The following is a 15,445-nucleotide window of genomic DNA, read 5'->3' as shown; positions in this document are numbered from 1 at the left end:
ACAAAGGTCCCTGAGGTATTCAAATGATCTTCACGCTGTTCACTTTGTCTAACATGCTGTATTCAACAACCTCCCCTCCTTCCCCAGCACACCTATAACAAATAAACTCTTACCCGTCATTCAAAGTCAAATTCAAATATCACTTCCTCTGCGAAACATTTCCTGATCAAGCAGAATTAATTTCCTTGTGCTCAATAAAACTTTATGCAAATTGCAATCTGAACCCCCAATATATATTTTATTGTGATTGTGTTTATGTGAGTATATTTCCTCTACTAAGCCTTTCCTCTCATTCACTGAGATATAAATGGGACCTTATTAACCTTTATTAATTGTCACCACAGTACCCGCCCAGATCACATCTAATAAATATTTGTTAAAATTATATTACTTAATGTGCTGAAAACTAAGAAGTGGGGGGCAAGCATCTAACTTCCTACCATTGTCTCTACGCCATCCCTACTCCTTCCACTTTTCTCACCTCATTTTCCCCTATCCTCTCTCCTGGGTATATTGTGATTCTTTAATATTTTATAATGCTTACTAAATTTAAGTTATAGGAATCTCTGTTTCCAGCCATGGCAAGTAACTAATACTAGACTAGCCTCTCTCCATAACAACTATAAAACTGGACAAAATATAGGAGGCACTGGACCACAGGCAGTCCAAGACTGCGTTCCTTGACAGAAAGAAAATTCATGAGGTAGGAGTCTTGATTTCCTTGGCTTTTTATCTGAGCCAAGAATTTTCTGACCACAGCTGAAGCCAAAGTAGTGAATGACAGTCCTGTTGAGCTGAGGAAGCAGGGATCAGAGTGCAGGGCTTTCAAAGGCACTGGCACTGCTCCAGTGAGGAAGACACATACAGAGAGGGGAACCAGGCATCTGCGGAAAGTTCCCTATGAATTCCTGCCAGAGCCTGGACTGGGCATGCATGAGGTGAGACTTCAAAAGTCATGCCAGAGAGTAGCTCCTGCTAGGCTGGAGCAGGTACACCTGCTACAAATATTAAATGATAGAATATTTAATGTTAAAATTTGACTGTAGTTTTATGAGAGTCACATATCTAATTTGTATTACAGAGAGAAAAACAATGGTTCTCTAAACTTAACGTACTTGTTTCTTGAAAGGTTAGTAAGTCCTCTTATCTAACACCGAAATCTGTACAATGTTCACGTGTTCTTCCCTTGACAGTGTAAACTCCTGTTTATAGAATAATATTGATGCTGAGAAATATCAGTAGGCTTATGCTTAGAGGCAGTTTACTGAGAATACGCTAGACTTTGGCTTCCTCTTATGCTTTGAAATAAACCACAAATAACTAAAGTTGAATATATTCCCATAAAAGGATATTCATGCGTTGCCATGATGCTTCTTACATCAACACAAGATACAAACATGAAAAATGCCTTTTGTTTATGTCTTATGTAGCCAGAGGAAAACTCATATCCAATGGCAGTTTGCCTTTTATTATGGTCTAACAACGTTTACAAAGAGATGAAGAAGAAAAGTAGATTTCTTCCATCCACTAAATTCAACTGAACTAGCAGTGGAAAAACACATCTCTGAAGATCAAAGACGGCTATTAGTAGGCCTCTCACATCTTTCTTTCTGACCAACTTCAAAAGAAAAAAAAAGAAAAGAGGAAATACACAAACATCTGCTGTGGACCACTACAAAATCACAAAACCGTATTTTTCTAAAAATCACAAGGTGTGTCTGCCTCTACTAAGCACCTTTAAATAAGTGTTAGTAACGTAGCATTCAGCTCATTATCCGAGGGAAAATTCAAAACACAGATAACCCTCCGACTCAAAAACCAATGATGGTATCGCCCCATACGATTTGGGTGACGGGAGTAGGATAAACTGACCGTGTAGATAGAAGAATGTATCTCCTAGGGAGACCCTAGATTATGGGTAGCTGCCCCACCACCTCCCTGCTTTGGCTTGTGAGCTAACTTTTGTGATTAGCCAATCACACTAGGGATCCACCTGTAGGCGGTGCTTTCTGAAATCATTTACGAAACTTCTTGTGTTTACGTGAATACCTACGACCTCAGACTTTCTAATTAAACCCGGAAGCGCCATCTGCTTTTATTGGCATATTTGGTTTAACAACCTTCAAGGTGAAGACTTGAGAGAAGATAAAATTACAGGTTCAATTTCTCCACGAGGAAAGAAGAAGCCTCCCTAACCCAAACTTAACATCTGCCTACAATTTTCTGCTAGGTGGTGACAGTCATGGCCTTTTCTTTTCCCATATAGATGACCAATTTTAATGAACATGAATATAAGCTAAATCACTGAAGCAGCGATTGTAAAACTGTATTTGGATATCAGTAATTCTATTTTAAACGGGGCACAATCATGGCAGTTTACACCTATTACATAATTTTCACAGAAAATGTCTCATTTTATCTTCCCCAACTATGTGAAACAGCCAGGCATTATAACCTCCACTTCTTAGAGATGAAGGTACAGGTGAAGGATATGAGACTCCTGGAGGTTAAGCTCTGAAAATCACTTAGTTCAGACACGACAAAGATAAACTTCAACCCCAAGTCCTTCCTTTCCAAATCCTGTGGTCTTTATTAATCCCTGGTTTCTCTAAGCATGAAATGTCAATTTAGAAATGAAGGTGAGTAGAAAACTAAGAATATCACAAAGTTTTGTTTAGCATTTTTATTCTAAGAACTGAGAAATATGATAAATTAAATAAGATAAATCTACTGAGCTGGAAGGGCTGGGAAACCCATATATATAAAAATATGAGAAACTACTGACCAATGAGAAAGTAAGTCTTTAAGAGATCAATAGATGTACTTTAAAAACCTTAAAAATATCTGAATATCTCAGAGCAGAAAATACAGAATTCAAGTTGGGTAGAGAGAATCAGAGAGGCTTGTGACTTGCCCAAAGCTTGCCAAGTTAGCAGCAAGGCTGGGACTAGAACCGAGGCTCTGACTTCACCGTCAGCCTTTCTTTCACCAAATAATAGAAAGTACTTTCCCCCATGAGCAGTTGCAGCTCAATCCACCATTACACCTCAGTTGTAATTCTACAGCAATTGATATGCTAGGACTTGACTTTCAGAGTCTCTGATGAAATGCAAAGTTTCACTAGAACCACTTGAATTGCTTGGTGAAAACCTACCCTAGACCTATGTGAATCAGAATACCTGGGTGGGGTTCTGATACCTGAATCTGTAACAAGAAAACCCTACCTCAAGCTTCCAATGAACACTAGAGTTTGAGAACACTGCTCTGCCGGACTGAAGTTTTAAAATAGAAACAGACTCTCTCTGTGCATTTCTTCTAAAGAACCCCTCGTTTTCCCTTCTGGTAATCACTTCTTGACTTCTCACTCTTAGATGCCTCTTCTGGGCTCCGGTGCAGGGTGATGGATGAAAAACAGCACTAAACACCCGCTGCCGGGCAGGCGGGAACTCTGAGTGGGGAGCGAGGAGGGTGCGGAAGCCCACGAGGCCCACTTTTAACCTAAGGTTGACGTGGCTCTGATACTTCCTGGACATTTCCCCGAACAACTGTAAAGCTCTTCCCCGAGCAAAAAAGAGCAAAAGCCCACCCTGCCGTTCTACTGTAGCTCTGGATGGAATGTTACCAGCCACCCCCACGTGCAGGGCATCGAGAGCTTTCCTAAGAACTAGTCTAGATTTGGTAAAACAAATGAATTCCACGTTTGAACTGGATTGTTTGTGTGTGGCTTCTAAACCAACTTAGCTGTGTATTCTTGGGAGGAGAAATTCAATTCTGGACTTCAATTTTCCTCATTTGAAAAATAAGGTAACTGGACTAGATAAGGTAATCAGACCAGATTAGTGTTTTGAATGTTCTGGCACACCATAAAAATACATTTACATCAATCATATGCACATACACAGGTAATGCAAAGAGGTTTCATGAAGTAACGCCAAACCCTTCATGATAAGCTCTGATATTTTCTAGTCTATTCTTTTCGATTCTATACTTTTCGCAAATGTAGGTAGCAATCTGATAAGATAATATCATGACCCACTGAGGAGTCATGAATGCTTCAATGTTTGAAAAACCCTAGACTAGATGTTATACAGGTCTTCTTCTAATGTTGAAGTAGAAAGCGTGTCAGGTACGTTTCTCTATTCTTTTTTATCCTTTTAAAGTCCCCTCTCGGTAGGATTATATTGACGTATATGCAGTAGATGTTGATAAAAAATAAAATTACGGTTTCAATTAAAGTTAACTAATCAAGTATATTGTCTCTGAATTCAAATATTTTGTATGTTAAATTAGCAAACATTTAAACCCCGGGTTCATAAATCAGTTACTAAGAAATTCTTAAGGGTTTCTAGCCGCCAGCATTTTCTAGTTAGGTCTTTGTCTCTATTGCCCCGGGCACATCTGGATGAAGGCAGAAACGCTGATGGGGGAGGCAGTCAAAGCAAGGATCAGAAGTCAATCTCTTTCCTCCCACACACATATTTAGGGGCTGACATCACAGCCCCACGGTACAGCTACAGATGGAAAAGTAACTGATTCAAGTCAGGAAATTTAACCTTTACCAGACGAAGGCAGGAAAAGAGCAGAGAAACTCACACCTGTCGTGCCAACGGACTAAAAGCCAACAACCCAGTGCTGTCATTAGTGCCTAAAGATAACTTTTGCTAAAGCAGTAAGATAGCGTGAGGGCCAGTGATTGAGCGTCCGTTGACACTTTTCCCTAACACTGCAGAAAATGTCAAAAAAAAGATGACAACTGAACAGAAAGCATATCCCACCCCCTCCCTCTTTCCAGGTGGGCAGCTAACTCAGACTCGGGCCGCCTGCCTGGCTGTCACCGGCCCAACCTGCACATCAGTCTCCTGCGCCGTCCTCCCCTGAGCAGTCCTTCAGGGGCGCCCTCAGAAGTTCATGAGAGCCCATCCCTCATGTCCTCATCTATGGGAAACTGAGACAGGCTCCTAAATGATAAGATGAGGGTGCCGTACGGCCTCCTGGATCCAGTGATTAGATTGCTGTTTAGAATATTTGACTGTGGTAGTCAGACTGATGAAATCATCCAGCAAAAGGCAGGCGCACAGAGACCAGCCAGGCTCAGCCAAGGGGTGGAAAGCAAACACTGCCTTGTCTGTGATTTCAGCCCTGCCTGGACCAAACACAGCCAAAGTAGCGATGACCTCATAGGGAGGCGGCTTGGGGAGTCCTTAGGCTTTGCCAGCTCAGGATGCCCTTCTCTTTCATCACCTGTCTTGTCTTCGTCAGTTTTCTTTTCTGTCCAGCTTGCGTCTTTCCTTGCCCACAGCTTACTTTTATTTTACCTGTATCTTATCTTTCTGAATTAAAATTTATCACCCTCCCTGCCAGATTACCTATTGCACTAGATATTGCTTCACAAGCCAGCTTGTGGTTTTAGCGAAGCTGTGTGAGTCACTGCAGAGAGGCTGCATATTGTTACAAAGATTTCCATAATATTTTAGGAGGTCCCACCTGTATCGTTTATTATCTGAGTTACAGCTAGTTTATTCATGCAGCAAATTAAACTTGTGCTCATAGTTGATTAAAGGCAGAAGACATCCCAAAGATCATCAGATCCAATCCCCTAATTTTACAGATGAGAATACTATGGCCCAGAGAGTTCAAGTGACTTGCTCCAAATCCTAATCTAATATTCAGCTGTGGTTTGGGCCAAATATATGAGGCATAGAAAACCGCAAAAGTATGGAAAATTGTGTGCAACTAGAATTTCTTGAGAAGCCGGTTTTGGTCATTGGATGTGAAAACTCTGAACGAAGTCCAGTAAACATGTCAATCACATAACATAACCAACTGTAACTGCTGAGGAGTCAATTTCCCAGGCGCTGGAGCTGGATAATGAACTATCTCGAGAGTGGAGCCCACAGGAGAGAAAGGGGTATGATTTTCTCACACTCAGGATCCTGGAGAAATCTAAAGCCATGCTTCCAAAACAGAACTTGAACTATTACAGAGAACGGCCTGAAATGAAGAATAGTGGCCAGCTGCTCTGAGAGGAAATAAGTGAGAAATACATTTTTTTTTTTTTTTTTTTTAAGGGAGTACGGGCTTTAAAAGATGAGAGGCTGGGGAGTTCTGGATGCAGGACGGTGTCAAAGGGAGCACATCTGGTACGGGGAAACGCTCTCAGTACTTTCCTAAGCGTCGGAGAATTACACGTTTCTGGGACAATCAAAGGTGTGAAATGCTTGGGAAGCTCAGCCACACCCCCCCACCCCCTGTACATCTACACTGCATAGTATTTTGGTCCATGAACTATCTTTCTAAATATTATGCAAAAGGAAAACCCAGACTCCCTAAAAAGGTACACATCCCAGATGGGAACATGAGCCTAAGAAAACACGGCACCCTCCTAAACCCCATAGGTTCTGGGGCTGGGAGCCTCTCTGGTTTATGTATGAGCTCAAAGACCCTGCTGGCAAAGGGTGTTTGTTTCTCACACTGCATTTGCAAAGAGCAGAGTAATGATGAGAATTAAGTAATAGGAAAAATACACTAAAAGGAAAAAAGCTGAAAAGATTCAATTTCATTAAGTCAAATTTAGAAATGCATATTTTGACAAAAAATCTTTCATTTTCTGCCACAGAATTACATGTAGTAGTTTCTTATTCTGTTGTCCTTTTTCTAATTTCTTTCTTTTTTTTTTATTGGAGTAAAATAAAATGGCTTTACAATGCTGTGTTAGTTTCTGCTGTACAGTGAAGTGAATCAGCTATATGTGTACCTATACCCCCTCCCTCTTGGACCTCCCTCCCCTCCTTTCCCCCATCTAGGTCATCGCAGAGCACGGAGCTGAGCTCCCTGCGCTCTACGGCACGTTCCCACCAGCTATCTATTTTACACGCGGTAGTGTATTTATGTCAAACCTAATCTCCCAATTCGTCCCACCCTCCCCTTCTCTAATTTCTTAAAATAAGTGTTTGGTCTCTTTTGTAACATTTAATTTTGACAGAATTTTAAACTCGCAGAAAAGTTGTAAGAAAAAGCTCCCAAATTCCTTTTACTCAGATTTACTACATACGAATATTTTGCTCGCATTGCTTTATTATTCCTAAGAACATAAACAGTCTCTTACAAAACCAGAGTACAATTACCAAAAGTAGAAAATTTAACATTGATAAAATACTCTTACCTTTTCATTACTCTATATTTAACATGGAAGGCACTTAAGTCACTACACTTTATTCTAAAAGCATCTTTCATTATGTCACAGATTTTGGCATGAAGTATTCTCACAGTACTACTCTTTAATGGAGTAAGTGAAACCAAGCATACAATGCTATTTTATTACCTGCTGACGCATCAATTGCTTCATAGTTTATTAAAAAGCCTTCATAAGCAAGGTCAGAGTCAGCCACAAATGTAAGCATTAATGAGTTGTCACTACTGGTAAGAGAGGGTGGGATGGATTTTCCACAATATCTATTTGAAACCAAGAAAGAACACAGGTTTAAAAACTTTCAGTATGCTTGAAATGATGTACCCCAAATTAGGACATATAAAAAAGAATAACAACAATAATATCCCCTATTAACCTTAAAAAACAAGTATATTTCAAGCACAAACCATTCACAAAGTTGCTAAAGATCATCCAATTCATGATTACTTCCTTTAGATGGTTTTATGTACGTGCTTAGCTGTGTGACTTGTAACAGAAGTTCAATGAAATTAGAAATTACGAGCTATAGGAGTCACCATACCGCACATTACTGAACTTATTAATAGAAACATTTCTATCAACACACTTATGCAACAAAGGAAAACCATGTATTATAAACTCAGAGAGCACAGACTCTAGAGTCAGCTCTATCTCTTAGAGGCTTTATGACTTTGGGCAGAGGACTCAACATCTATGCCTCAGTCTTCCCATCTGTAAAATGGGGGTGATGACACCACCTACTTCATAGAGTTGTTCTGAGAATTGTATGAGTTATATACACTGTATATAAAGAACTTAGAACAGTGCCTGGAATAGTAAGCCTTATACAGGTGGAATCTATTGTCTTTACCCAGCTGGCCTATGCAGAGGTAAGAGTTTGATTACTAAACCAGGTCAAGTTTTTGTTGAAGAAAACAATTTTACTCAGAAAAACTCTTGTAGTAAAGCTAAAAGTAGAATTGTAATAAAAGACATTATGTCATGAGCTTTTATCGAGAGAAACATTTATAAGAAGGAGTGGCTAGAAAACAGAAATCTCAATTCAGAGAACACTTGGTAAAAGTAACTTAATGGAATGACAGGGGGCAAAAAAATAGAAACCAAAATAAGACAAAGTATTAAATATGGGAAATGGATGAGTTAATTTCTGTAAAAGAAAAAGGAAAAGAAAAGGTATATAATACCATTTCAGTTTTAAAAATGACTTAATATCTTGATCAAAACAAAGGTAGATGAATTAATTAATATTCTAAATGTCTCTCTATATGCCCATGTCTGCCAAATTTGGACTAGATCATTGTAGCTTATGTCATTCAGCAAAAATTATGTATTTTTCAGTGATTACAAGTCAAATACCATAAGAAAGAAAAAGAAAAAAAGAAGGAATTTTTAAAACTTAAAGATTAAGACAAGAAAGATCAAAAAATGAAGAGGGAGAATAAAACTGGGGGAAAAAATAAGTTTAAGGAAATAATGGATAAAGAAAAATGTTTAAAAAATGGATGAGGAAAAAGAAAATGAAATACAAAAAGAAGGGGAAAAAAAGAATCAGGAGGTATCTATTTCCAACAAAGACATAATAACAGGGGCTGGATTTACATAATCTTGTATCTGAAACAACTGAAAATCTGGACAAAAATAGAACAATGGCTCTCAAGACACTGGCTATCAAGCAGTGAAGGACAATGACTCTTCAGAGACAGGAGACAAGTGAGTTTAAAAGCAAAACTGGAAATGATCAAACCGTTTCAAAGTAACTTAACTGCATCCCAAAACAAAGCCCAAGAATACAGTAGTGTCCAGTGCACAAACACAAAATTGAAAATGTCTGTCATCCTGTCAAATATTACCAAGCATGAAAAGAAGGAAAGTACGACCCATAATGAGAAGAAAAATTGATCAATCTAAACATAGCAAGAAATGACACGGAGGACTGAATTAGCAGACAAAGACATAAAAATAGTTATAACTGTATCCCATCAATTTAAGAAGCTAGAGGCAAAAAATTAATGTGTAAAGTAGAGATGTGGAAGATATAAAAGATGGCCCCAGATGAATTTCCAGAAGTGAAAACTACCATGTCTGAGATGAAAAGGTGCATTTGGTAGGATTAATAGCAGATAGACACTGTAGAAAAGAAGATTAGTGCACTCGAATACAGAGTAATAGAAACTTTCCAAAATGAAATGCACAGAGAACAAAGACACAAAATCAAATGAAGAGAGTATCAGTGAGTTCTGGGACAACATCGAATGGCCTAAGATACATGTAATCAGAGTCCCAAGGGGAGGGGAGACAGAAAAAGCATTTCAAGAACTAACGGTCCAAAATGCTTCATATTTCATAAAACGGTAAACCCTCTGGTCCAAGGAGCTCAACAAAATATTAGCCTGACAGAAAAGTCAGATGAAAAATGAGTACATACAGAATGATGCCACTTTTATATAATTCCAGAATATGCAAACTAATTTACAGTGACAGAAAGCAGTTTAGTGGTTTCCTGGGGTCGGGGATGAGGAACAAAAGTGAGGAATTGTAATGGGCAGGAGGAAGGTGTGAGGGTGATGGATATGTGCATTATCTTGATTTTGGTGATGGCTTCATGGGTATATCCACATGCCGAAAGGTAATTACTAATGGCCAAGGCTACAGAGTAGTGAGTAGTGATGTAGAAATGGTCACTGAGTAGTGTGTTGATCTCACCTGGTTTTTATAACACAACATGATGGACTTTAAATCCATCACTGAAGCAGGAGTGCAAGAAAGCAGGAAGTTTTTGTGTTAAAAATCGAAAAACAAAATAGTCTCACCTCCCAAGAGATGTCCGAGAACCAGTGTCATAAACTTCTAGATAGTCCTTTGTGCAATTGTAATGAAACTCCAGATGAAATTCCCTGAATCTCAGACGAATCAGGTGACCAGGCTGGACTATCACATGCCAGGTACAGTTGACACCATGGGGGTAGATATTTGGATGGCCAGGACTTTGAATGCTTCCTGTTGACTCTGTAAGAACTTTTCCACATGCTGTTGAAATAAAAATAATAATAATTATCAGAACAAGTAACCAACAAATAAATAATTTCAAATAAAATAATCTGATCATAACCTCTTAAAAGGTCAAAAAGAAAAAGGTTCCTTCTATGTCACTGAAGATAACCTAGTTTTTCTCTTATTAATAGACATCAGTTAATTACTGACATGTGCTGATTAGGAAATATATATATTTTCTTTGCCTTTGAGTGTACTTTAAAATTTTTACAGTGTAGATGACTACACATCTGTAGTGTAGATTAAATTTCTATAATAATTTATTTCCATTGTTCACTTAATCTGATATAAGCCCAAGAGGCAAAGTAGAGGAATCAATCTCTTACCCAAAGCCGCAGTACTAAATTTAGCCATGAAACCATGATTTTCAGCAGAAGAACTTTTCACGAATATGACATGAAGAGAATTGTACACGGATGTTATAAACGAAGGTATGTCTGTGCCACAATACTTTTTATTTTCAGGAGAACCCAAAATGGAACTGCTACCAATCTAAGTAAAAAAGATATGTTCAAATTTATTTTGTTAGATATTTATTTTGGAAAACTGCTTCAAAAATAATTTTTTCTAAAATGTTTATTAGTATAGTAAAAATCAATTTTAGAATATTTTAGTCTCCTGGAAAGAAACTCTATCCCCTTAGCAGCCGCTCCCCATCCCCCTCAAACCCCAGTCCCAGGATGCCACTAATCTACTAATCTACTTTCTATTTCTATAAGATTGCCTCTTCTGGACGTTTCAAATAAATGAAATCATACAATATGTGGTCTTTTGTAACTAGCTACTTTCACTTAGCATAATGTTTTCAAAGTTCATCCATTTTGTATCATGTGTCATTAGGTCATTTCTTTTTAATGTCATATAATAGTCCACTGTATGGGTATATCACATTTTATTAATACACATCAATTTATGGATATTTAGGTTGTTTTTACATTTTGGCTACTATGACTAACGACTGTAGTCATTCATGTACAAATTTTTGTGTGGATGTATATTTTTGTTTCCCTTCGGTGTATACCTAGAAGTGGAATTGCTGGATCAAATGATAACTCTACATTTAACTTTTTGAGGAACTGCCAATTGTTTTCCAAAGACAGCTGTACCATTTAAATGCTCACCAGCCGTGTGTAAGTGTAAAAGGCCTCCAGTTTCAACACTTGTTATTATCTGACTTCTTGATTATAGTATCCTAGCTGGTGTGAAGCAGTATCTCATTGTGGTTTGATTTGTCTTTCCCTGATGATTAGTGATGTTGAGCATCTTTTTCATGTGTTTACTGACTATTTGTATATCTTCTTTAAAGAAATATATATTCATATTCTTTGCCCATTTAAAAAATTAATTATTTGTTTTTAATTTCGATGAAGTCTAATTTTTCTTTTGTTGCATTTTTTTGTGTCAGATCTAAGAAGGCTTTGCCTAACCCAAGGTCACAGATATTTACTCCTATGTTTTCGTCAAGAGTTTCATAGTTTTAGCTACGAAATTTAGGCCTATGGTCCATTTTGAGTTAATTTTTGTGTGTGGTATAAGGAAGGAGTCCAGTTCCATGATTTTGTATGTGCATGTTCAGCACCACTTGAAAAAACTACTTTTTCCCATTGAATTGTCTTGGACCCTTTTCAAAAATCAATTGGTCATAAAGGTATGAATTTATTTCTGGATTTTCTGTTCTGTTCCGTTGCTCCATATTTTTATCCTCACCTGAATAACACACTGTCTTGATTATTATAGTTTTGTTCTAAGTTTTAAAATCATAAGTGTGACTCCACCAATGTTGTTCTTTTTCAACAATGCTTTTGGTTATTCTGGTTCCCTTGCATTTCCAATAGAAGTTTACAATCAGCTTGTGAATTTCTGTAAAAATGCCCACTGGGATTTTGATAGAGATTGAATTAAATCTTTAGATAAATTTAAGGAGTACTGCCATCTTAACAATATTATGTCTTCTAATCCATTAACATGAGATGTCTTTCTATTTATTTAGGTCTTCAATTTCCTTCAATGGCATCTTGTAGTTTTCAGAGTACAAATTTTACATGTCTTTTTAAAGCTATATTCCTCAATATTTATTCTTTTCTGCTATTGTAAATGGAATCGTTTCCTTGATTTCATTTTCAGATTGTTCATTGCTATATATAAAAAAGAAATGACTTTCATATTTTGATCTTGTATCCCACAACCTGCTGAATTTGTTTATTAGTTCTAATAGTTTATGTGTGTGTGTGTATAGATTCCTTATGATTTTTTATATACAACATCATGTTATCTGTGAATTGAGATAACTGTATTCCTTCCTTTTCATTCTGGATGCATTTTATTTCCTTTCCTTGCTTAATTGTCCTAACTAGAATTTCCAGTTTTTTTTTTTTTGTTTTTTTTTTGCTTGTAGCAGAAAGGCATTTATTTATTCATTCAACAAATGGGGCTTGAGCTCCTTCTGTTTGCCGGGCTCCCCCTCTCCCCCCAAAAACAAAAACAATCTCGCTTCCAAGACTCAGGGCGTCTCATCGATTCGAAACCTTTGCAGCAAATATTGATACTACAGTACTGACCTTTAAAATTTTATCCTCACAAATTCAATCTCATGAATCTATTAACTACCATGGCTCCACTGAAAAAGCCCACTTTTCTTTTTTTAGCGTTGCCTTCTCGCTTTATGATGTGATAACCTCATAAAAGGACTTTGTGTGTTTAGACCACACACTCAAATATCCCCAAACTTGTTTCCCCCGCCCCTGTCCCCGTCCTCCCATCTCTGCTGCCTTCCTCACCGCCCGTTTCGGCCCTTCGGGAGGGACTCTGCCTATGAGAGCTCGTGGGCATCTCTACCCTCGTGGGTCTTTTAAAAAAAACACCCAAAACCTGCCAACAAGGCACCTCCTCACACGTTTTGCCACTCTCTGCTTTCTTTCACGTAGTGTCTCCTGGGGTGGGGTCCACATCAGCGTAGGAACCGTCCTGCGGTTTCTAGCAACGGCAGGTCACTCCTCTGAAAGGAGGGACTAACTCATGTCACCTGGTTATTCCTGGTTTCGTGGTCAAGACAAGAAGGTCAGCCTTCGTGTCCAGGTGAGGCAGCTGAGGGCACCGGCGGCCCTCCCTAAACGGCCGAGAGGGAACCCCTAACGTGGCCGCGGGGCACTGTCCGCCCAGAGCCGAGTCCGGGAAGGGCCGGGAGACCCAGAGGCCGCCCCACTGCTCCGCTCCAGTATAATGTTGAATACAAGTGGTGAGAACAGACATCTTTGTCTTTTTACTGACCATAGAGGCAAAGCATTTAGTGTTTCATCACTAAATATGATGTTAGCTGTGGGGTTTTTTTACAGGTGCCCTTTATCAGATTAAGGAAGTTCCCTTCTACTCTTGGTTTGTTGAGTGTTTTTATCATGAAAAGGTATTGAACTTTGTCAAATGCTTTTTTTTTTTTAATTTCTTGCATCTATTGAGGTAATTATGTGGGTGTTTTTTTTTTCCTTTATTTTATTTTACACTGACTGATTTTTGGACAGATACCAACCTTGCATTCCTGGGATAAATCCCATTTGGTCATGGTACATAATCCTCTTTATACGCTGCTGGATTCAGTTAGCTAGAATTTTGTTGAGGATTTTGCACCTATAAACTAGTTTTGTTTCATGTTACTGATTTGAGGAAAACGTGACATAATATTTTTAATAATATCCAATCAAGTGCAAATATTCAAAAGGGTTTTACTCTCACCTCAATATAATCTGTATCACAGTGAGCAGAACTTCCCATGTCAAAGGCAGTGAAGTTGAGAAGAACCACTTGGCTTTGGGGTTGGTGGATGGTCCACCTGCAGATCCTTTCTCCTGGATACACATTAGGATAAAAGGGCGAGCGAATGACCCCTTCTCCAGTTAATTCACCTCCACAAGCTGTAAGTATGAAAATGACAGTAGTGTTTGTCCAGAGATAAATGATCGTTGCCCTCAATTTTACTGCAAAGTTTCACTCTGCATAAGGACATAATGGAATGTAACACTACTATTAGAATTTTCCCCTTACCACTGGAGGACATAAAATTACTCAATTATTTCAAGAAATGAAAATGTTACAATCAGACAAATGAGACATTTAAAAATTAAGGCATAAGTTTTCTTACCGACTTGATAAACAGCACTGAAACTAGTTCTTACAACAGAAGCATCTATTTTAAGCCTGATCCAGATACTATTAGTAATGGATTTAATGTGAGAGAGGGTTTCATTGCCACAGACTTTTCCAAGTAAGGTTTGATCATCTCGAACCTAAACAGAAGAATAAAATTGATCTGTAATCCTAATCAAGAATCCTAATCAATAAAGAAAAGGAGTAAAAAGGGAAAAGAAGCACAAATACAAAAAATTTAAAATGACAAACATGATACAAATACACAGATACTGAAACACTTGTTTAATATGGTAATTCTATGTACAGCACTATGTTAATATAGTTGAATGTTTGAAAGGGTTATTTCCAGAAAAATATAAATTACTAAAATTATCTCAAGGAGAAGAAAAATAAAATCTTAATAGACAATAAGCCATGGATAAAATTGACTATAATACAAATAATTAGTTCCCCCCCAAAAAACTCCGAGAAGATGCTCTACCTGGTAAGTTATATTAAACTTCTAAGGAAAAGATAATTCCCATATATAATTTGTTCTAAGGAACCCTCAAACATGGAACGATTCCCAAATAATTTGTCTCAGAACCATCTCACCGTATCCCAACATAGATAATACAAAGGAAAATTATGGGTAGATCTCACCTATTAATATAGACACAAAAATCCTAAACACGGTTCTAGAAAAATGAATTCTCTCCATTGTTATGCTTACATATCAAATAAAACATAAGGATAAGAGTAATGCAAGGATTGTTTCAAATTATATATATATATATTTTAACATCTTTATTGAAGTATAATTGCTTTACAGTGGTGTGTTAGTTTCTGCTTTAGTGAATCAGCTATACATATACATATGTTCCCATATCTCCTCCCTCTTGCGTCTCCCTCCCACCCTCCCTATCCCACCCCTCTAGGTGGTCACAAAGCACCGAGCTGATCTCCCTGTGCTATGCGGCTGCTTCCCACTAGCTATCCACCCTATGTTTGGTAGCGTATATGTGTCCATGCCACCCTCTCACTTCGTCCCAGCTTACCCTTCCCCGTCCCCATGTCCTCAAGTCC

General features: G+C 38.1%; 1 protein-coding gene across 1 annotated transcript in view; it reads right to left on the bottom strand.

Annotated features, from left to right (window-relative positions):
• CUBN (cubilin) overlaps positions 1 to 15,445 on the bottom strand; it is a 272,915-nt gene that overhangs the window by 209,151 nt on the left and 48,319 nt on the right. The window contains exons 18-22 of the mRNA XM_007118498.4: positions 14,373 to 14,517; positions 13,967 to 14,145; positions 10,567 to 10,732; positions 10,000 to 10,216; positions 7,322 to 7,452 (exon numbers count right to left, since the gene is read on the bottom strand). Of these exons, the coding sequence (XP_007118560.2) occupies positions 7,322 to 7,452; positions 10,000 to 10,216; positions 10,567 to 10,732; positions 13,967 to 14,145; positions 14,373 to 14,517 (838 nt within the window). The remainder of the gene's footprint in view (positions 1 to 7,321; positions 7,453 to 9,999; positions 10,217 to 10,566; positions 10,733 to 13,966; positions 14,146 to 14,372; positions 14,518 to 15,445) is intronic.

The sequence above is a fragment of the Physeter macrocephalus genome, chromosome 11 (assembly GCF_002837175.3).
Source record: "Physeter macrocephalus isolate SW-GA chromosome 11, ASM283717v5, whole genome shotgun sequence".
Lineage (NCBI taxonomy): Eukaryota > Metazoa > Chordata > Mammalia > Artiodactyla > Physeteridae > Physeter > Physeter macrocephalus.
This window is presented reverse-complemented; position numbering and strand designations above follow the sequence as displayed.